A 22,847-nucleotide genomic window follows, 5' to 3' on the forward strand; every position below is an offset into this window, starting at 1 on the left:
AGATAGCAACTCAGCCCACTTCTCACAGTACAGAATTTCTTTGGAGTTCCCTTCCTTAAAACACGATTAACGATTCCCAGCTGGGAGCATCCCATAGTTGCTCTGATAACCTTTTTTATTTTGGCAAGGGCTGCAAGCTACAACTAAAAGTGAATGCCCCTGTAAGCAGCAATAAAAGATAGATGTATGTCAATATAGCTGTGGTAAGAGAGGAGTGACTATGAAGTCTGTTCTTAGAAAAAGTGAATGATCATGCAGACAAGGGTGGTGTGCTTTGTTTATAAGAAGATATTTGAAAAGTCCGTTAGTTTTAGCTCTTGCTGTCTGAAATTCATCTTTCTACATTAACTGTCAGGATTAGTTTACAACCATCTATTCTTGGCCCTGTTTCTTATCTTTTCACCCGTTGTCACAATGGAGGGAAGTTGCTGGCGGTGTCACACAGAGGTTTGTGCTGCTGGATCTGGAGAAGGGATTGAGTAGGAAAGTGAAAAATATGTGGGATACTCACCCATGATTATGGAACCCAGGGATGACAGTAAAATGTAGCTTTAGTCATGTTTGAAAGGACATGAAAAAAAAACCTGAAAAGGCACAGAGCAGGGCAAAAAGATAACCAGAAGGACAATGCAAATTTCATGAGATGAACAAACACTTGGGTTGGTTCAGCTGAGTACGAGAGATGGCAAGTTGTATTTGTAAGATTAAAAATGGTTTGGCAACAGGGAACAGTGATTCTCCTATTGCCGAAACAAGTGAGAGGGTATGGCAGACATAAAGAAGTAAATCAAAACCAAAGGCCACATTGTAACCCTAATCAAACAGTGAAACTTGTTGTCACAGGCTGTGCACGTTCAGAAGCGTTATCAACAGGTTCAAAAGTTAGTGGTCCTGACTAGACCAGTGGCCTCTGCCTACCTTAGGCACTCCCCAGACAGCTGAAGAATTGAGGGAGGACTAAGGATGTGTTCTGCCTTGCATTCCCTAGGGGAGTGCTGCTAGCCTGAGCCAGGTAAACCGCTGTGAGGCTTTTCCCCTCGTACACACAGTGACCTAACTCTGAGTTTTGTAATAAGATGGATGAATGCTGGAAACAGATGCCTTGTGTCAGCCCCTCCTCTATTCCTGCACGGACCCCGGGATGGGGACTTGGGGTCCAGTGCAGAAGGTGCTCATTAGAACTGTCCAAAGCAATAATGAGGTAAGTTATGAAGTTCAGAATGTTATTTAATGAGAAAGGGACTCTTCAACATGACCAAGTCTTATCTTGGAAAAATGAGATCTAAGAAAATTACAGCTATTTCCTGCCTACAACTAGAGAGTCCCTTTGTTTGGGAGGCCCAAGAATTGATGCTTTTAATGCAACTTGTTTTCAACTTTTTTTTTTTAATTCAATCCAAATAAACCATTCTTCTTTTGCTTTTGCAATACACTTTCCTCAAATATGTGGAAGCATCCTTCTAAAAATATGCTTTTTCTAAGGGTACTCAGTAAATTTTAAGTATACTAACATCAGCTGAGTATTTGAACTGGATCAAACAAGGGAGGAGTACAAATAATTATAGGATCTGGTAATCAGAATTAAACGGTGCTTGAAGAGCTACACGTGTTCTGCACGCTCCTCCTTTCCCTGAGCTGTTCTATGTATTCTTAAACACCCTTTATTGATTATATTTAAGTGTTTATCTAGCTAACATAGCTTATGTTCCAAGATTAACACGCCTATGATAGGACAGTTTGATATTCTTAAAGCAACTGCATTGTGTTAATCCATTTACTTCCTGTTTTCCCCAACCAAGAGTGGGTTTGCCGAGTAAAAACTATTCTTGCTAAACTAATCCATGCTCCAAGACAAATTGATTTCTACAACACACTTGAATTAAGGAGCCCTTCCCTGCTTTCAGAATACAAAAAAAGTAACAGCTTACATTCAGTTTTGTGTAGTGTAATATTCCAAATGCTTTTTCTAAATACACTGTGTTCTGAGACATCTGATCAATGAAATAAAACCATCAAATCCATCTCTCTTAAAAAATCTTAAAGAAAACCAAGTCTGCTTTCTTGTTATGGGACAAGAAATAGCATTTACTTACTATACGATTACACACAGTCTCAAAGAGGGAAGCATAACCTGAGCTGGTAAGACTACAGCAATTTTGAAAACTCACTTTATTCTAGAAAGGATGAGTAATTAATCACATGCCTTAGCTATAGTCAGAAACTTTGGTTATGGCATGACATTTTCAGTACCATTGCAATACTGAAATGAGCCTGTCTTTCTGTGGTAACTCCAACCTCATCTTTCCAGCAGTACTTTTAGTCTTTATACTAAAACAAGGAGAGAGAGCTCTTCTTCGTGCTGAGGCACAGCCTGCCTCTCTCTGTACGCTACTCATCCTGAACAGAAAATTGCTTCTGTCCTATTATACTGGTGACGTTGTTTCGTGTGGTGACTGTGGGTTTTAAAACACTGAACAAAGTACCACAGCTGGGTGGGGTAGAGGCAACAACAATAAAAAAAAACCCTTCTATAAAGGAAGGTGATCCATGCTGGGTCTTTATCCAAAGAAATTTTCAAATATGGACATGTGTTGTTTTTCTTTTAGAAGTTCACATTTTATTTGAGCAGTAATACTAAACGTGTATGAAAGCGCTTTGTCAATATAATCACCCTAATTTTGCCCTCTGGCAGTTATTCCAGAACTTGAGCGTCCAAAGGATGTAAGCTCTGCTTTGTGTTAATTGCACTTATGCCATTACAGTTACTCAAATTACTTTTTCTGGTATGATAGCTGGTTTAGTTTAAGGACTAAATATCACCTTCCCTAGATATAATAGTTTCTACCTTTACTGTTTTGAAACCACTCAACATGGAATGAATATTTCATGGGTAGAGCTGGGATGAAGCCCTGCAGACGTTCAAAACTAAGTCTTGGGAATTATTCTGTACGGCCCTATACTGCTTCTGCATTCCCCAGATCAAAGCATCATTAGAAGATGAAAAAGTTGCATTAATTAGATGTCTACCTCAAAATTATTCTAGCTGTTCTCTAACAGATCACAAGAGACTTCTCTCCCACTTACCCTCAGACCTTCTGCTCCTAGGGAATAGTAAAGATTTTTAAAATAAACTTTATTAAAGGCAGCCTAATTCTTCAGAAGGATGGGAATTTTTACCACGAGGACTGGACCATCACCCACCTGCTCCATAGCTTGTTTCACTCTCTGCCTCCACCACCTGAGGAGCGTTCCATGCACAGCCCTTGGTTTTCCTCCTGGCAGGAATCTGAGGAGCCATAGGAACAAGAGTGACTGGACATGCTTTGATAGCTCCAGGCAATCTGAATCTCAGTTTAGAAATAAACTGAGTTTATTTAGATTTAAAATGGCTGACTTGCTGCTTCCTTCAAGGTCAGCATTTCCCATTTGCAAGTGCCGTGTTAACCTACGGTGGAGAGCTAGAAGCAGCAGGATGGCCATTTTCCAGTGTAGAAGTATCAAGACAGCTACACATAACTTACATTACTTGTCAAGATTTTATCTCCTTTCCCATTAAAGAACAAAGTTTAAGAAATAGTGGCTAGTTACCTCCCATCTGAATGTAACTGCGTTTATTGTAAGTCCTTAGAAGAGCCAACTAACATATTTTACTAAGCATTTACTGAGTATCAATAGGGAGATATGGTTTCCAATTTACAATTTAATGTGCCAAATGAAATTCATATTGAATTTCCTCCTCATTTGCTGCAGAGAATAACCAGCAGCCCTTCACTTGATTGGAAATAAGCAGCTCAAGTTTGGGTCCTGCTTTATATCAGTTTGCACATCTTGGACATAATCCCCTCGTGAACAGCCAAGACTGACTTTCAGGTACTTAAAAAAGCACCTCTTCATGCAAGAAATGGAGGTTATATAAATACTTAAAATATTTATCTGGTGACCTGATCTGGCAATATTAAGGCAGCACAGGGAATAGTTCTGGGGCTTGAGTCAGGTGGAGTGTGGAAGTTGCTCAATATGAAAAGATGAACAAACCAAAGTACTTTATCAAAGCAAGAACTGCTAAAATGAAGCCTGAATTGGAAACTAATAGGCTTGCAGGCTGATTAGGGGTTTTGTTGTTGGGTAAAAAAAAATAATCATAATTATAGGCCTGTGGCAAGACCAAGCTAGCACAAAGAAATAGCAGCAGACTGTTTTCTGGAGCCAGTAAGAAAAGTAACAGTCTTAGACTGAATTAATGATTCAAATAGATGGCAGAGTGCTTTTTAACAGTGGATGTACTGACATATTGGAGTAAACAACTGCTGGAGGATAGGAAGTCTTCATCCTTAGGGTGTAAAGCACCAGTCTTATGTGGAGAGGCTGAGGGAACTGGGGTTATTTAGGCTGGAGAAGAGGAGGCTGAGGGGAGACCTTATCACTCTCTACAACTACCTAGAAGAAGGTTGTCGCGAGGTAGGTGTTGGTTTCTTCTCGCAAGTAACAAACAATAGGATGAGAGCACATGTCCTCAAGTTGTGCCAAGGGAGGTTTAGATTGGATATTGGAAAAACATTCTTTACCAAAAGAGTGGTGAAGCATTGGAACAGGCTGTCCAGGGAAGTGGTCGAGTCTCCATCCCTAGAGGCACTAAAAATATGTGTAAAGGTGGCACTTCAGGATATGGCTTAGTGGGCAGAGTGGTGTAGGACTGACAGCTGGACTTGATCATCTTAGAGGTCTTTTCCAACCTTAACAATTCTATGATTCTATGTTTTTAAGAACAAAACAGGTGGGGGCAGGTGACAAATGTCTCATCCTAACGTCTTTTAATGCGTTTGAGATAGTTAGGTATCACGTAATTGTTAGAGAAGTCACCCCTTCTCAAGCAGCAGCTGAAATGACTGTGAAAAGCCAAGGAAAGATTTTCAAAAGTTTGATCAGAGAGGCCTCTGCTGTACTGAGGCTGATCTCCTGCAGCCCTTTCCTGTTATTTTAACAAGTGCATAAATAAACAAGATGATAATCACTTCACAGATCTATGGCAAAACTAAAGACAGCTCCTCCATGGGTAGGATGCTGCTAGGGTTAGGTGGCCCCCACACCTTACACCTGCCTACACAGCTGGGATTTCTACCTATTGCAAGAAACCACACAGCTTTTGCTCACACAAACACAAACCACCTTCCCTTTGCCCTTAGCACCCATCTTCTAAAAAAAATAATAAAGAATCTGAACAAAAACAGGACAAAAATTTCTGAGTTAATGGTGTGGGGTTTGTTCTCCTCTTGATTTTATAGCTCTAAGATATTTTATTCAAAGCCTGGCAAAGACAAAATTACCAGACTTCCTCCCAGGAAATGTTATGAGACATTAACCTACTGCAGAGTGCTCCAGAACAAATTTTACAACATCTCCGTGAAGGTCAGCATTACCTTCTTTTCACAGAGCACAAACAAAACGCACAAAGCATCTTTAAACTAGACTGTGGGTCTTTTTGTACCTTTTTTTTTCAGAAGACTTCATGCACTGTACAGAACTGTAAGGATCACAGGGCTCCTGGACCATACAGCTTCATATCTTGCCATAACATGGGGTTGTCTACCATACCAGCTCCTTTCTATTTCTAGACTAATGGAGTTATCTTTTAAAACAAGTTGTCTTTTTTCCTCCCCTTCCTGGCATGCTGTTTCCATGATTAAAAAAACCCTTCTTTCAACTTCCAGGATGAAGTGATTCATTGCTCATGTACAAAAATCTGTTCTTATGCCAGTATTGTCCATAGCTTGACTACCTCTCTCCCACACTGCTGCTCACGTTGCTGTGCACTGTTGTCCCCTTTCAACCTTGACTTTAAGGCTAAATAAACCACACAGCTTGATCTTCTCCAAAACACAGGGCTTTTATTTTACTTGACATTTCTCCATATCTAATAAAAATGAGAATTCATCCCTTTGGGACTTGGGCAACTAGGAGAAAGAACACATTAATGCCACTTTTTCACCACTAGCTAACTCAAGGGTTCAGGATCACCCCCTAAGCCACTGGCGCTCTGCAGCCAGGCACCCCTGCACACTGACTGCTGCTACAACAGTTCTGCAAATCCAAATCTCCAGCATACCAAAGGTGTCACTCAGCTTCTGGCAGCCCGATACGGACTTGGCCTCTTCAGAAAAGCTAACTTATTTGTTCAGCATCTCACAGATAGTCTGGTGCCAGGGATTGAGTCCAGTTCCTCTGAGAGCTTTTGAATACCTCAGCCATGAGACACTGTCCCCATCCTTTCTCCTCCTTCAGTCTCCTACAGAATTCCTGTGCGTTTTCTAACTTCTGCCACAGACCAGGCAATGCTCACAGTGCCAGATGCTCTGCATGTTCCATTCCTGCCCCAGATGGGTCTAACCCTGGGCATTGGCTAAGTGCTATAGAGGAGAAAACCCACCCACCTATGACAGATGACTGTCAAGAAGCATGAGAGGGGAAGCAGCAGATTTCCTTCAATGCTTGACTTTGCAGGATGGACATTAAACGTCTCTGTGATGGTGTGCATATACAAGAGGTTTCCTGGGATTTTTAAGAAGGCTTGCTCTGAAAACAATAGATGCCAGTGCTACACGTGTGAGTCACTGCTAGAACCACTAGTTTTAAATCCAGCATGTAAACATCTGTCACTTGAACCAAGGACATGGATAAGGATCTCCTCCAGACTCTTCTGCTTTGGCTGCTGGTGGTAATGTCACCACAAGGGACTGCAAAGGCACTCCCAAATGCACCTCAGGCAAAGGCAGCTGGATGGGATAGTTCTCACATCATCCCTTGTCCTCATAAGCTGAGACTGGCAGTATCGGGAGGTGGAGAAAAACTTGTTTTTACAAGCTTAAGCTTTACAACTTCAATTTTTCAGGACAGCATTTCATCCCATGCCTGGCACTCCCACCCCCCACCCGCCCCATGCTGCTAGAAGAGAGAAGGCAGTTATTCCTAATTCGGAGGGGAAGAGCAGAGGTTGGTTTGCAGGAGATAAGCGTTTGCGTGGGCTTAGAAAGGGATAGCAGAAGGCAAGTTGCTGGTGCTCTGCAGATCAGCACTCCGCCAGAGGGGCTTGTCCACCACCAGTTGTCTGCACAGCCATTTGAACAGAGAAGCAAGAAGACCTGACTTTGAAGAGCTACCAGTTTTCCCTCTACAATTCAGCCTAACCCTGCTCTCCATCCCCCTGAGTTCTCTCCCTCGATCTCCTCTGAACAACACTGTCAGAGTAATTTCCAGCATCTCACTGCAGCCCAGCTCTTGGTCTCTACTTGTCCCATTTTGCTGTGTCCACATCCCTTCCTCTCACATTCTCCTAGCTGCCTTTTCCAGTTAAACCAGAAACAGCTTCCAGCTTCCCCCCTTTATCAAATCCCAGTCCCTCATCCCTCTCACACCAAAACCCTTTGCCCAACAAATACCACTCTCAACAACTCAAAAGCAGTTCCCCTCACGTTTACTCCATCCTTCCTCAACGTCTTCTCCCTCTCACCCATAGTCCTTTCCATTGTTTAATCACTGGAAAGGTGAACACTGATTTGGGAGTCTTCCTTAGGACAACCAGAAAGAGGGAAAGAGGGGCTAGAGAAGGTGGCAACAGTGGGAGTGCAGGAATCCTCCCGGCTCAACCCCAGCAGCGCAGCCACTATTGTAGTTACGTGACTTCAATTCCCACTGCTGCATGTCTTATACCACACTGAGCTTCTCTATGGGAAAGAAAGAGGTTTGAGCATGCTCACTGAAGATAAAACCAATGCAGATTTTATTTAGTTCAAAATAAAGAGATACACACACACGTACCAAACCCACTTTTACTGAGCACATGCTACCTGTTTTTTTTTTACAAACATTAGTGTATTTGGCCAAATCAGAATGGATGGCAGAGGTGAAAACAAAACACAGGAGGCATCCTCTATGCAGAAGTAATTTCCCTTACCTGAACTGGGTTTCCTGTCCCAAATCACTGAAGTGACAAACAATTCAAAGAAACATCTTTGAGAGTATTTGGACATAGGCAAAAGACCACCACATCCTAACCCTGGGTTCAAAAGAACAGGCGCTGTTTTGACTGAAGTTCCCACGTGAGACTTAAACCTTAAGCCTAAGATGAAAAGTTTCATCCTATGTACAGTTGAAGTTTGGCGAAGTGGGACAATCGGAAACAGTGCAACTAATTTGGAAACACCAGGGAAAGACGTGATTCCCATTTGCCAACACCAAGCAACGGTGCTGCAGGTGCCGTAGGTTAGCAGCGGAGCTTAACACCTCAGCATTGGAAGCAAGAATTTCCCAGTACTCAATACCCAGACAAACCCTAACTCCTAAAACGTTAATCAGCCTCCAGCCTGTTGTCCAGAGGCAAGGCTGTCAATGCCTGAGCAACAAGCAACAAGTCACTTAGGCATTGAATTCCACCACCTCAACAAGTTTGGATTTAACATTTGCCTTTTAAAACCACAGCCAAGAGAAGCACAACCTGGACACCAGCCCCTCACTCACATAACCTGTGAGGCGTTGGGAACTTCTACTAGTGCAAAATTTGCTTTGGCAATCGTATATTTCCCATATTCTTTTCCACAGTAGTAGCTGTGATGTCAAGTTAAGTAGGGATGGCAAAATAACATCTGAAGTAGTCCCAACTGCTGCATGGATCGCAGCGTAATTCTGAGGAATGACATGTACCGATCTTACTGTCCCTGTACTCCAGATACCATCAGGGAGTCTCAGCAGCAACTCGTCGTGTTCAAGAAAGGAACAGAGCATGCTGTCAGGCTTGCAGGCTCTTAGTGTTTCAGAAGCTCAGTTCTTCACTGAAATGTTGTTTAATTGCATCACCAAGTTAAATGCAGAAATTCTGCCCTTTTTTTTTATCATTGGGCTTACTGGAAGTTGTGATAATGTAGAAACTCAGAACTTGATGCACAGGCTCATGGAGTGAGACACACACATGAAAATGACCCATGCAATACTGAAACTGTTAAATAAGTAACTCCATGACCATTCTAACACTCCTCTCAGATACTGCACCTGAGGGAGCTACTAAACTACTTCTACTGCGTTTGAAGTATGCAAATACATACTATGGATACCTAGAAGGACTCCAGTACTAATGTTCTAGGGAGTAAAAGTAAGGCAGGGCCTAAGTATTTCTTGGCCCTGGACTTTCAGCATTTCTCACAAGTCTGTCACTACAGTTTTCTTCCCAAAAGCAACAATTCAGATACAGATTTCATGTCATAAGAGAGCAATTAACAATCCCAGCGTGGAAATACCATAGCCTTTTATGTACAATTACAGTACTCAAGTTTCTACCTCCCTTAAGGCGGACACATGATGACGAGGAGTTAAGTAAAAACAGATGACAGAAATAAGTCTTTCCCACTGTGACTTTTTAATATATTAAAGTTGTTAATGCATTATCTGTAATGTACCACGAGTAGGTATTTTTCAAAAAAACTACTAAAATTCCGTGGCTCAGTCCTGCTCTCAGATTCTAAGCCTGCCAAGTTCAGCTTGGGTCTAAAAGGTGTTTATCGCTCCCTTGATTATCGTGCCAACCTCTGCTCCAAAAGATGGAGTTACGGTTGGATTTTCTATATAATTTTTTAAAACTCAAACTTTACTTCAACATCTCAGTCAAGCCCAGTACAGTAAAAAAGCTGATGGCTGTGATGTGGGGCTAGCAAAACAGCTGAGCCGTAAATATCCAGCTGCTCTCAAAATGCAGTTTAATGATGGGTGTCCTGCTTTCAGCAAGTTCTGCATACATCCAAAGACCTCTGCCAGTGAAACTCCATACTAGGCACCCTAATCAGACCTGATTCAGTCCTTTCAGGTTCAGCACCAACACTGACATTTGACAGTGTTGGTCACGCAAAATAAGCCCTTTTTTTTTTTCTTCAAGGTGTGAGTCTCAAGGCCAACACATACATGGTGTAAGCATCCTGACCAATGCTTTCCAACGCCATCAAAAGTCCTTGAGGAGAAAAATGGGATGCATTTGTTGTTGAGCCCTAGCTGTCCTCCTTAGGCATGAGAATTTTAGAAAGCCTTCTGGTGACTTAAGTACGCACATTGAAACATCAGTCCTTAAACAACTGTCATGCATGCTTTTGCACATGCTGCTCCAAGATCCCAGCTCTGGTCCTCTTACTCCTTTTTCAGCTTTGGGTATTTCGTATGGATTGTTTTAAAGAGCCTTCTAATAAACTTCAGCACCCTGAATGCAAACTACAAATTGCACTCGCTGTATCTTGTATGTTGTGCCAAACAGAGCCCTTTTCACAGTACAGAAAGAAAAAACAAACCTACAAAGACAGCATGCGTGTATATATATATATATAAACATACCTCCTCTATGACCAACTTAGCAGCTTTTTATGATGGAGTGATCACAGCAGTGGACACGGGTAAACCAATGGACATGGTCCCCCCCAACATCCTCCTCTCTAAATTGGAGAGATATGGATTTAATGGGTGGACAGTACGGTGGATAAGAAATCGGCTGGAAGGTCGTGTTCAAAGAGTAGTGGTCAATGGCTCAAAGTCCAGATGGAGATCTGTGACAAGTGGTGTTCCTCAGGGGTCTGGACTCGGACCGGTGCTGTTTAATATCTTCATCAATTATATCAACTGCAAGACTGAGTGAACCTTCAGCAAGTTTGCAGATGACATCAAGCTGAGTGGTGTAGTTGCCACACTGGAAGGACGGGATATCCCCTAGAGGTACCTAGACACGATGGAGAAGTGGGCCTGTGAGAACCTCATGACGTTCAACAAGGCCAAGTGCAAGGTCCTACAGCTGGGTCGGGGCAATCCCTGTTTTCAGTACATGATGGGGGATGAAGTGATTGAGGGCTGCCCTGCAGAGAAGGACTTGGGGGTGCTGGTTGATGAGAAGCTTGACACGAGCCAGCAGCATGCGCTCGCAGCCCAGAATGCCAACCGTATCCTGGGCTGCATCTAAAGAAGCATGGCCAGCAGGTCGAGGGAGGTGATTCTGCCCCTCTATTCCTCTCTTGTGAGACCTCGTCTGGAGTACTGTGTCCAGTTCTGGACTCCTCAATGTAAGAAGGATATGGAGCTGTTGGAACGGGTCCAGAGGAGGCTACAAAGATGATCAGAGGGCTGGAGCACCTTCCCTGTGAGGACAGGCTGAGAGAGTTGGGCTTGTTCAGCCTGGAGAAGAGAAGGCTCTGAGGAGATCTTACAGCAACTTTCCAGTACCTGAAAGGAGCCTACAAGAAAGCTGGAGAGGGACTGTTCATAAAGGCTTGTGGTGACAGGACAAGGGGGAACAGATAAAAGCTGGAAGGGGGAACAGATATAAGCTGGAGAGGGGCAGATTTAGACTAAACATAGGGAAGAATTTCTTCACCATGAGAGCAGTGAGGCACTGGCACAGGTTGCCCAGGGAACCTGTGGATGCCCCATCCCTGGAGGTGTTCAAGGCCAGGTCAGATGGGGCCTTGGGCAGCCTGGTCTAGTGGGACGTCCCTGCCCATGGCAAGGGGGTTGGAACTAGATGATCTTTAAGGTCCCTTCCAACCCAAACTATTCTATGACAGCTTGGGGTGACAGAAAAAATCTAATTAATTACAAATAAAGATGAATTTTCTTGCTGAACAACTTCTGTTGAGAGAAATAAGTCTTGATACAGAAAATGCATCTAAGCCAAACACAAAAACTGTTTCAGAAAATACAAAATAATTAGCAATTAGTGGATTTCTTCCCAGCTATAAGCATGAAATGAAGCTAGATGGCAATGCATCTTTCTTCATCATGATGAATCAGTAGAAGGGAAACTAACCGTGAATTTCTAAAAGCTTCTTATGAAAGACATTCACCACCTGAAACAGCAAGATGATATTCCCTGATCTACTGGGACATGCCCCTGCCCATGGCAGGGGGGTTGGAACTAGATGATCTTCAAGGTCCGTTCCAACCCAAACTATTCTATGATTCTGTGATCCCCGGCTGAGGTGAAAGGAATGCTTAACAGTTGCACTGTGCAAATTTGTGACTGCAATTTGCTAAAAACAAACCAACAAGATATACTGGATTTTAATCTCCCACCAACGTAAGAAAATAAGTACCGTATTGTCTTTTGGCATGCAAAAAAACCCAAAAGTCTTATTTTCTTCCCAAACCTGTCAGTACGAGCCAGGCTGGGTGTATTATCCAGAAAAGCTTTCCAAAATAGGTTACTCAACACAGGTTTTCAAGGCGTTACTACAGGTATTGTCCATCCATAAAAATACCATTAGTAAATACCACTAGAACACCCAGAGACAATTTTTTTTTTTTTCTCACAGGCACTGTGAGAGAATACACAAATATCCCCTAGATAATGAGAAAAGCTTGTTCCAGCACAAACCAACCCCCTATAGCTTTCACTGCAAGCAGAAACCAAAGGATGCAGAACTGTATGAAGTGTGCTACCGTGAAATGGATACACTTACTCAAATCCACTTTTATGACTACGTTTTCCTGTCAGATAATGAAAGAAACCTGCTGCTCGTGCCAACGTACTCTCAGGTGGGAGGGTCAAGGAAGGAAAAGAGCTAAAATAGACGAAGGCTCATCCCAAGTCACCAATATGCCTTATGGCACGATATCCAGAACACAGAAACCTACAATGCCATTCAAACGTTTCCTCCGAGATAAAATAACATCTTTCAACTGCCTCTATTTCCAGCACTTCATATAAATACAGCTTTCTTCCTGATCCTGGGTTATCCTCAATTTGAAGTACATGTCTTCAGTTTGTGTTTAAGCTCTGCAGGTAAACATCCCTATAACCCTGATCAGTTGTGTGGGACCGTTAAAACACTGACAGACTGTGATAACTCAAAAGCATCTCTGAGAAGTTGCAGTACCGCATCCCTAAATTAAAACTGGACTCTCTATCCTCAAATTAAGAAATATATATATAAAAAAAAAGGTACTTGCACATGCACACACACACGCACACCTGTCTCATGCAAGCTCCAGGATTTCTACAGGAAGATGTAATTTTAAAATCCATAATGAAACTTCAGTTTTTCTTTTTATAAAAAAACACAAGCTTTTATTTGGAAGCTTTGTGATTAATTTGTCTTAGCCTCGCTGGGAAACGTTTGCTTTTGTCCAGGAGTTGCCAGCTGAGAGGATGTTATTGTTCGAAGGGATGTGACCAGGAGGACCCTGTGCACAGCACAATGTGTCAGCCCGGAAGCAAGGGAAGAAAAGTGATTCTCTCATCTGGCTGAGAAAACAAAACGGAAATAGCGAGTGTTCTCCTTCCAGTTACAGTTACCCATACGCATGTTCCCAAGAAACATGTTAGTCACCTGTATTGCCCATGAGTGTCACCACCTAACTACATCAATATATTAAAAAATCCTACTTTATAAAGACGTACAGATTTCTTTAGAAAAGCAAAGATTCCTGCCACAAACACCTTACCCCTTCTGCACAACCGTTTCCCCCACTGCTCCAAACAACGGATGGAGCTGGACATGGGTCCCCTTCCCTCGGCCGGCGTCCCCCTCCCCGGTGCATCAGCAGCCTCCACAGGCAGAGCCCATCCCCGTAGAGCCACCGGGCCAGGACCAGGTGACCCGAGTCCTCTGCCACATTTGGCACTGTCTTTCCAGTCCTCCACCGACCTCTAGAGCGAGCTTCACAGAAGCCCCTTGCTTCAGCAGTGATACAACAGAGCCGAGCGTGCTCCAGCGCTTGGGAAAGGCGACGCTCTCACAGTAACACCCTCTATTTGGACTAGACAGTAGGATTAGAGACTAGACATTAGGAAGAATTTCTTCACCATGAGAGTGCTGAGGCCCTGGCACAGGTTGCCCAGGGAAGCTGTGGCTGCCCCATCCCTGGAGGTGTCCAAGGCCAGGCTGGATGGGGCCTTGGGCAGCCTGGGCTGGTGGGAGGTGTCCCTGCCCGTGACAGAGGGGTTGGAACCAGATGATCTTGAAGTCCTTTCCAACCCAAACCACCCTATGATTCCGCGACTCTATTTTCTTTGCCAAGAGGTTTCATTTGGTGAATTTTGAAGTCTTTTTTTGGGGGAAGAACCCCCACGCTTCGCACGCTGCCGCCATTCCGTGCTGAAAGGGCTCCAAGATGGACGCCGCACCCCGCGGACACCTCCTCGTCCCCGAGGGGGGTGACCCGGCGGCAGGGTCCGGACCCGCCTGCACCTGAGACGATGCGGTTTCTCTCCCCGACTCGGCGCCCCCGGGGGTCTCCGGCGGCCCCCGCGGGGGGCTAGCGGGGGTCCGCGCCGCCGAGGGGGTAGGCGAGGATGCTCATGGCGTCGCCGCAGGCCGCCTCCACCTGGCGCACCTGCTGGCGGCTGAGGCGCTCCCGCCAGGCCCGCACGGCCTCCCGGGCGTCGCGGGCGGAGATGAGGAAGGGCCGCTCGGAGGAGTAGGCGGCGCCGCGGGTCATGTTGAGCGCGAAGGCTTCGAGGGCGGGCGGCACGGGCAGCCCGGCGAAGCGCAGCAGGCGGCGCAGCTGGGCGCGGGGCTCCCGCACCAGGTCCTCGTAGCGCAGCTGCGTGTAGCGGCGGCGGAGCCAGGGCGGGGAGCGGCGGGCCAGCAGCAGGTCGCGCAGCCAGGCCTGGCAGATGACCTCGAGGGCGCCGCCGAGGAAGAACTCGGCGCGGTGCTGCGGGGGAGCCCCCCGGCCGGGCTCGGGGAGCAGCGGCGGCGGGCGGCGGCCCCGCGGCTCGGCGCGGAGGCGGCTGCGCAGCACCTGGACGCTCTCCCGCAGCAGCGCCTGCCGCGCCTTCAGCCGCGAGTTGTGGACGGCGCGGGGGTCGCGGAAGAGCTGCACGACGCGCAGGTCGAGCCCGGGCTCCCGCAGCAGCGGCATCAGGGCGCTCAGCTCCAGCAGCCGCACGTCCTTGATGACCACCACCGGGTACTTGCGGCACTCGGCCTCCAGCTCCCGCAGCGCCCGCGGCGGGCACGACTCCTCGCAGGCGGCGCCGTCGACGAGGCCGACGTGGGCGCGGGGCCGCGGGGCGGCGGGGCAGAGCGGCGCCGAGCAGATCACCTTGTTGGTCCTCCAGCCGAAGATGCTGGCCGTGGTCAGGTTGGCGGCGGCGGGCGGCGCCGGGGCCGGCGGGGACGCGTAGAGGCGCAGGACGGAGAAGTCGCATCGGAAGAGGGCGCGGAGCATGTCGCGCAGGGCGCCCTGCAGGCTGAGCGCGTCGCCGGGGTAGAGCGCCTGCCACAGGTGCCACATGGGCTCGTACAGGTAGAAGACGTCGGGGTGCTGGTTGAAGAGCTCCCCGAGGAAGGAGGAGCCCGTGCGCCAGGTGGCGTGCAGGTAGATGTGCCGCTTCCCCGCCGCCGCGCTGCCGTTCCCCGCCGCCCCGCCGGCCCCCTCCTCCTCGTCCTCGTCCTCGTCCTCCTCTTCCTCCCGCTGCTGCCGCTCCCAGCCCCACTCGCTCAGCGCCTCCTCCAGGCTGGGGCAGCGCCGCGGCGGCGGCTCCTCGTCGTCCCGCGCCCGCCCGGCGCCGTGGTCGAGCGCGTAGGGCACCAGCAGCAGCAGCAGCAGCGTGTACAGCACCAGCACCGCGGCGAAGCGACGGTGCTCGCCCCGCCACCGCCGCCGCTGCCCCTTCATCGCGGGCGGCGGGGCGAGGCTGCGCTCGCCGGCCCCTCCGCCTGCCCGGAGCGCCTCTTCCCCAGCGCCCAACTTAGCGGCGGCGGCGGCAGGAGGCGGGGGGGGTGTGGGCTGCGGACGGCCCGCCCCGCCGGGAGCACGCCCCCGGGCACTAAGCCGGGCTCCGGGACCGGCGCCAGCGCCTCCTCCTCTCCGTTCTCCTCTCCGTCCTCCTCTCCGTCCTCCTCTCCGTCCTCCTCTCCTTCCCCCTCCCTTCTCTTCTCCCTTCTCCTCTCCCTTCTCCTCTCCCTCCTCCTCTCCCTCCTCCTCTCCTTCCTCCTCTCCTTCCTCCTCTCCCTTCTCCTCTCCCTCCTCCTCTCCCTCCTCCTCTCCCTCCTCCTCTCCTTCCTCTTCTTTCTCCTCTCCCTCCTCCTCTCCCTCCTCCTCTCCCTCCTCCTCTCCTTCCTCCTCTCCTTCCTCCTCTCCCTCCTCCTCTCCTTCCTCTTCTTTCTCCTCTCCCTCCTCCTCTCCCTCCTCCTCTCCTCTTCTCCCCTCTTCCTTCTCCTCTTCTTCCTTCTCTTCTCCCTTCTCCTCTCCTCCCTTCTCCTCCCTTCTCCTCCCTTCTCCTCTTCCTCCTCTTCTCCCTTCTCCTCTTCCTCCTCCTTCTCCTCTTCCTTTCTCCTTCTCCTCCTTTCTCTCTTCCTCTCCTTTTCCTTCCTCTTTCTCCTCTTTCTCCTCTTTCTCTTCTTTCTCCTCTTTCTCTTCCTCCTCCTCCTTCTCCCCCTCTTCTTCCTCCTCCTCTTCCTCGCAGCGCACCTGCCCCCGCCGCCGGGATGCGGGATGCGGGCGGCTCTGATCCCGCTGCCGCGACGCGGGAGCTCCCAGGCCGCCCCTGGCCCGGCCTCCCTCCCTCCCTCCCTCGGGAATCTCCCCCGCCCGGGACAGGGTTCCCTGCACAGGAGGTGTGTTGGCAGGGACAGCGACCGAGCCGCTGAGGCTGTCCGGAGGAGAAGAGTTTGGTCTCCAGGGAAAGACAACGCTTCTGTAAGGAAAAGAGGTGGAAATGCCGCCTCCCTGAAGTGTCCAAGGCCAGGGTGGATGAGGCTTTGAACAGCCTGGTCTGGTGGGAGGTGTTCCTGCCCGTGGCAGGGGGCTTGGAACTGGATGATCTCTAGGGTCCCTTCCAACCCAAACCATCCTATGATTCTATGGAATGTGTTTTTAGGATGGATGACAGCTATTAAAATCTGCAGTGAGTTTTGGAAACGCTGCAGCTCGGCACTGTAGAGAGAGAGCTACAGGATTTCTCAGCCATGCTTTTGTCTGTGTGTGCCAGCTGATGGGATACGGCCATTTCTGTCGTGACTCACTGCTCCAGTTTCTGCATCCAAAAGTTCCGTGTCTGTCTGAGTGGGTCACCCATTGCAGTTATTAGGAAGAAATGGGCACCCACAGAGGAACGTCTAGCCCGTCTTGGGTATCCGATAGCCTTCTGATAACCCTTCTCTTTATTAACTGCAGCGGGTGCGTAACGTTACCAGCTCTCATTTAGACTTCATTTTTTTTAGACATCTAAGATTAGCTTAAATAAATCTGTTGTGGCATGGAGACTCAATGAGAAGTTGACTTCAGGTTTTTAAATTCGAATTTACAGCCTCAAAATCTCCAGCCCAGCCCCTGCCTGACCTTGGAACATGCTTGCAGAAGGAGATGGACCATGATCCCCTGTTCCTGGTTAAGGCATCCACCTGGCAGCAGAGCAATGACCCTGTCTTAAGGACCATCCCTAGAGATATTTAAGTATGGCATGCAGAGTGAAATGCAGTGAGGATAACATGATTCTCACCCTCCGCGTGTGATGTTTTGTCTCCAAGAAGAGTGAGGTATGTATTCACGTGTAATAAGGCACATGACACAACCTTAGTCAACAATATCACATACAACAGGGCACAGAAATGACCCGCTGGTTAACTAGGTTCTAAACCCATTCCTTTTATAGTATAAATATATAGATACAGAATCTGCAGCTGCTGCATATTTTTCTGCCTGAATGTTTAGGTATTAAACAATTATTTCACATCTATAGGGCAACACATGAGGATCACAAAGCATTGTTGAGAGAACAAGCATGCTTCTCTTCTGTCCAGGTGGTGAGCCAGCAGTCTGCCTGCTAGCACTTCACTTGAGCTCTGTTAAGTAAGTGTTAAAGACTGGGTTTCGTGCAGCTTATAGCATGCTGAGTGAGGAGATGGTGCCAAGCAAGACTTTCAGGCTCCTTAGCAGAGGCTGTAGGAATGATGGTATTGGAAAGGAAATCTTGCCCTTACATACATATTCATTGTGGCTTTGGGCTTTTTGAACAGCAAGATATGCCAGCCTGAGTTTCAACTCTGGCTCTGTAAAGATTACGATTTCATCCAGACCTTTAAGCAAGTAAAGGAGGACAACAGAATAAAAAAAGCGCTTGCCAAAACCAGGTCACAGGCTTGTTAAAAAAACTTCATCTATTCAAAGAACATGCACACCTAGTATTTCAAAGAGGTATCTCCAGTGTAGCTGACCAGCGATAGGACATGAGGAAATGGACTGAAGCTACTTCAGGGGAAGTTCGGACTGGACATTAGGAAAAGGTTCTTCACTAGGAGGATGGTTGGTCACTGGAATAGGCTCCCCAGGGATGTGGTCTGGGCACCAAGCCTGTCAGAGTTCGAGGAGCATCTGGATGACACTTTTAGTCATATGGTTTAGTTTTGAGTAGTCCTGTGAGGAACAGGAAGTGGGGCTTGATTGTCATTATGGGTCCTTTCCAACTCAAGATGTTCTATGACTTCTGTGTCATCTTGCAAAATAATAATTTTAGAGTATTTATCAAGATGGGATCCTGAGCATGGAGAACTCTGAGCTGCTGGAGTTTCCTCTTTTTAAGATAAACTAAAATACTGAGTTGGCAGTAGCATCAGCACCATCGCTGACAAAGGAGTCGCAGTCCAGTAGATGTTACCTTAAACTAATTCTGTATTTGTTTCTATGATATGTACTTGTCTAAAGACTAAAATCAAGGTCTGAAAACTGCCTAACTAAATTAAAGCTGTCTTGAAAAGGATGAAACATCTCACAGAGTAAGATGGCCTGCCAGACAAATGAGAAATCAGAAACAGTTACATATGTGCTACGCTGATTATTTTTCAGACAATAGAACTACAAACTTCTGTGGCAAGTGTTCTGGAAAAAGTGAAAGAAGCAAATCACTTTACCACAGGCTACGTCTTCACTAAGATGAAAACACAAAAAAGAATCACAGTAAATGTTTTGTTCTGCACCTTCACAACAGTTCCTCTGCTGAAAAAGGATTAGTCTCCAAGAGTCTGCTTTGTTTGTTTGGGGTGAGGGCTTTTGTTGGCATGAGATTCCAGCCAAGCCAGTATTCATTCTGCCACCCAGTGGGTGCCTGAGCTCCGTTTGAAATTGCCAAGCTCCAGCCTTCCTTGGGTCACGAGAAGTACCCAGTTTGAGTGCTGGGGAGTGGATTGCTGGTCCAAATAGAACTGGGAAGAGGTTAGCTTTCGCTTTTCTCACTTTTCAGTTCTCTATTAACTCGTTCTCTCTTCAGTATAGATAAGGGGGATGATTTTCCTCTATTTAGGCTTTTTCTGTGAACTGTAAAGACACCATTTACATATACAGATGATCTTCTGCATCTCCTTGCAAGAGCAGGACAGTTCAGTACCCGAGAGAGGCAGCCAGATTTTTCTTCGTTGATGTGTGAAACAACCTGCCCATTTGGCATCAAGCTCCTGTCTTTTCTTGATAACTCTGTGCTTTATGTTAATTTTATAAAGCAAGGGGAAGAAAAAGAATATAGGCATAACACATTCTGCATAGTTTAGTATAGCAGTATTTCCTTTCTACTTTCCAAACTTGTCACTGAAAGTACTGGCTGTTTTTAATCTAACATAACATTGGCTTCCTGTGTATTATCTCTCTAACTTAATTTTTGCTCTTCAGTCTCCCACGGCACTTCTGCTGACAAGAGAGACAGTAAATGCTGGAACGCTGTTTTTCAGCCTCGGAATAATTTTTATCTTCTCAGCAGAGGTTTCAAAATAGAAATAGTTGCCTCTATATCTAGCCATCTTTCAGCTCTCAAATGCTCTTGTCATTTTCGAAGAGCACTTTGTGATTAAAAATAGCTTGATTAGCTGATAAAATTAAATATGCTTTGCACGGGGAGCACCACCCTCAAACATCCTGGCTGTTAATGAGCGCTCTGCTTGCACATATTGTCACTCACAGGCTTCAGCCAAAAGGAAGTCCGTGGTTAATGGCAGCTTAAAAAGCTTCAAGAAGCCAACAAAATAGGACAATATTTTTGTTTTTGAAGTTGCTTTGTCATCAGATGTTTCAACATGTGCAATACCACATGTTTCACATATGAGACCAGTCTTAATAGCTCACGTTTTAGAAGGGGCATGTTGAGAACAGTGGAATGGAGAAGCCAGTCCAGGCGAGGCAGGCAGTGCAGAAGGGATTTTCTGCAGTGGAGTTTCCCCCAAAGAGGAACAGAGACTGAGGGCCTGCGAAAGGTCAAAAAATATCACAGAAATTTTGAGACTCTTGGTGGAAACTTAGAGGGTTGAAGAAAGTGGACAGTTGGACAAAAGGAGAAGAAACACAGGGGCTGGTGAGAAGCTGGGTGGAAGGGGCTTCAGATGGAAAGCCGTATGCAGGAGGTGGTAATTCTGCACATACATTCTTCAGCACCTGCAAGAAAGGCAAGGAAATGGGGCGGAAAAACTGGTGTTCACGACTGTCTTGGTCGGTGTACTCCTTCTGCTAGTTAAACTGGAACAAATTCAGACCTCTGAGTTTGTGGGCTGATTCAAGAGAAGGTAGGTGTACAGCTTCAGGCTTTAGTTAATATAACCAAGTAGTCAGTGTGCAAATCATACCACGCATTGGCTTTCTGCAAAAGAGCAGGGGCAGCAGCAAGGTATGAGGCCCCTCGATGCCCCTTCAGACTGAACAGACCTGGCAGTCGGGATTAGGGACTGTGTGGAGTTGGAAGGGAGGAGACATGCTCCTCAGTTCTCACTCTTAGATTTCTCCAGTTACTCCTTACTGAGAACTGGTCAAGTTATCTGTGAAGTTAGGCGCACTGCTGATCATCACTGCCTGACATAAGAGCTGGGCACAGAGCGTGAGCTGGGGAAGTGTTCAGATGAAGCAAAACCCAGCACTGCAGCATGCTTTTGGGCTAAGGGGTGCTTGATTGCACAGTCCAGCACCCCTGAACCAGCTGGAGCAGCCTGACAGATACCCAGCTAAGGGAGCTCTTCTGAGGCTGGGAAGAGGTACATCCCATTTCCCCTTCTGTTTTCAAAGGACAAACCTTTTACTAATGTTTTACATGCCTGACACTTACAGTGTCAGAGAGGGGATTTGTCTGTGGTCTTGGCTGGCTTCTCTGGTTTTCCAGAATGTGGTCACTTTTATGTCTTCAGTGATCTTGTGAGCACCTCTGACTTCCTCTAAGAAAAGGAGTTGATGCCGTCACTGAAGGTGATAGAAAAAAGCCACTAGGAAATGCAACAAGAAAATGAGGGAGGTAGAAGATGGAGCAAAGCAATTATATGAATTTGTTGAGGCTTGAGAGGAAGTTCAGGGGGGAAAAAATCTATTTGTAACAGTGGAAACTCAGATAAATCATTAACAATAAAAGAAGAAAATATCTGTTCTGCAGTCCAACTCAATGCTAAAGTAACTTGAGTATTTCTAAGTTATGCCAAGGATGATTCTAATTTGAAGTCTTTAAGCCTTTCCCCTGCAGAGTGTGCTCTGTTATCCCATTAGCAGTGAGACAGTCATCTCACAGCCCAGAACTGGGCTTAGGCTACATGAACAGCCAGCACCGCTGTCGAGTCTCCCACTGCCTAGCAATTTACAGTAGTTGCTGAAGAAGAATTATTCTGATGGTAATGTGTTTGGGGTCTCACAGCTTCAATTACAAGAAGTGCCTCAACACTAAAACGTGTGGGAAACAATTTCTTGTAATGGCAGAAGCCGTGAATCTTCTTCTGCTTTCTCTCATTGTCACAGACTCACTGTTGCTGAATTAGAGATGCTGATTAAGAATAACAGCAAGCTTTCGCAACTCAACAAGTTAAGCCATTGTGTTGGTGTAATTAGGGAACTAAATCTTTTACAGTTCACTGAAGCGAAGAAGTGAACTAGAAAATTTGAGACCTATTTTTAACTGGGGATTATTTTTCCCCAAAAAACCCCTCTGACAGCCATTGTAACAAAACATTACGCTTTCCTGTGCCTTCATATGGCAACACTTTTATGCACAGAATATAAGTTTTGGATCGAGACTCTATCTGCCTTTTTATTAATTTCAGCCTTACGCACAAACCTGTACTGGCGAGGGCTCAGTCCCTTCACCTACTTTATAAACTTGTCCCATCAAATTTTCTAAAGACTATTTTGTAAATTCAGACTTTCTGCTGTAAATGATTTCCAGGAAGCATTACTGTGCCTGTATGAGAGAAAGACAGATGCTAGAATGTAGGATTCACTTGATATGTATTCTTGTAATATGCTTGTGCCAGATGATCTAACTTTTATGAGGAAAATGTTAGCAGGTAAAAAGGTAGTGATTCAGGGGAACTCCTGAGTTCCTGGAACCTCTGGGAACCCGTTTAGCTCCCTGGCTGTCATTACTGCTTATTAATGAGGAAGTTTTCCCTGAGTTTGTTACGCTGTTAATTGGAGTTTCCCAACATGAATGGTAGTTGGCAGGCCATAATTCCTTTTTTCCAGCTGTCTAATGAGTGCAACGGATTTAAAAATTGGTAGGAGGCTCTTGCTTTGGGCCTTCACTACAAGGTTTACAAAACCTGGCCAAAGGGACTGTAGCATAACTATGCAGCTGCAACACACCATTTATTTAGTGATGCATCCATATGCCTAAAACACTATATGGAAATCATTTTGATTTGACTGTAACCTTTATCAACAAAGAACTTGCACGCTGGCTAACCACGCTTCCTTAGGCTCTGCAGGACAATGCTGCTTAAGTTTTTGGTGCCATCATTGCATTTTGTGGCCCCTAAACAGGGGTCTTTTGTGAGTACAGGCATGTCCAGCTGAAGCTGAGCCCAACTGAGTTGATCGTAAGGTGTCAGATATCGCCAGTTTTAAACGGAAGTCTTCATGGCTAAGGTTTAAAA

At 46.4% G+C, this 22,847-nt stretch overlaps 1 protein-coding gene across 1 annotated transcript; it reads right to left on the minus strand.

The window, feature by feature from the left end:
* Nucleotides 1-14,183: 14,183 nt before the first annotated feature.
* On the minus strand, nt 14,184-15,669 carry CHST7 (carbohydrate sulfotransferase 7). The gene has a single exon (XM_069876168.1). The coding sequence runs from the start codon at nt 15,637-15,639 to the stop codon at nt 14,272-14,274; it is 1,368 nt and encodes a 455-aa protein (XP_069732269.1). The 5' UTR covers nt 15,640-15,669; the 3' UTR covers nt 14,184-14,271.
* Nucleotides 15,670-22,847: the final 7,178 nt, after the last annotated feature.

Source organism: Phaenicophaeus curvirostris, chromosome 1 (genome assembly GCF_032191515.1).
Source record: "Phaenicophaeus curvirostris isolate KB17595 chromosome 1, BPBGC_Pcur_1.0, whole genome shotgun sequence".
NCBI classification, from domain to species: Eukaryota; Metazoa; Chordata; class Aves; order Cuculiformes; family Cuculidae; genus Phaenicophaeus; species Phaenicophaeus curvirostris.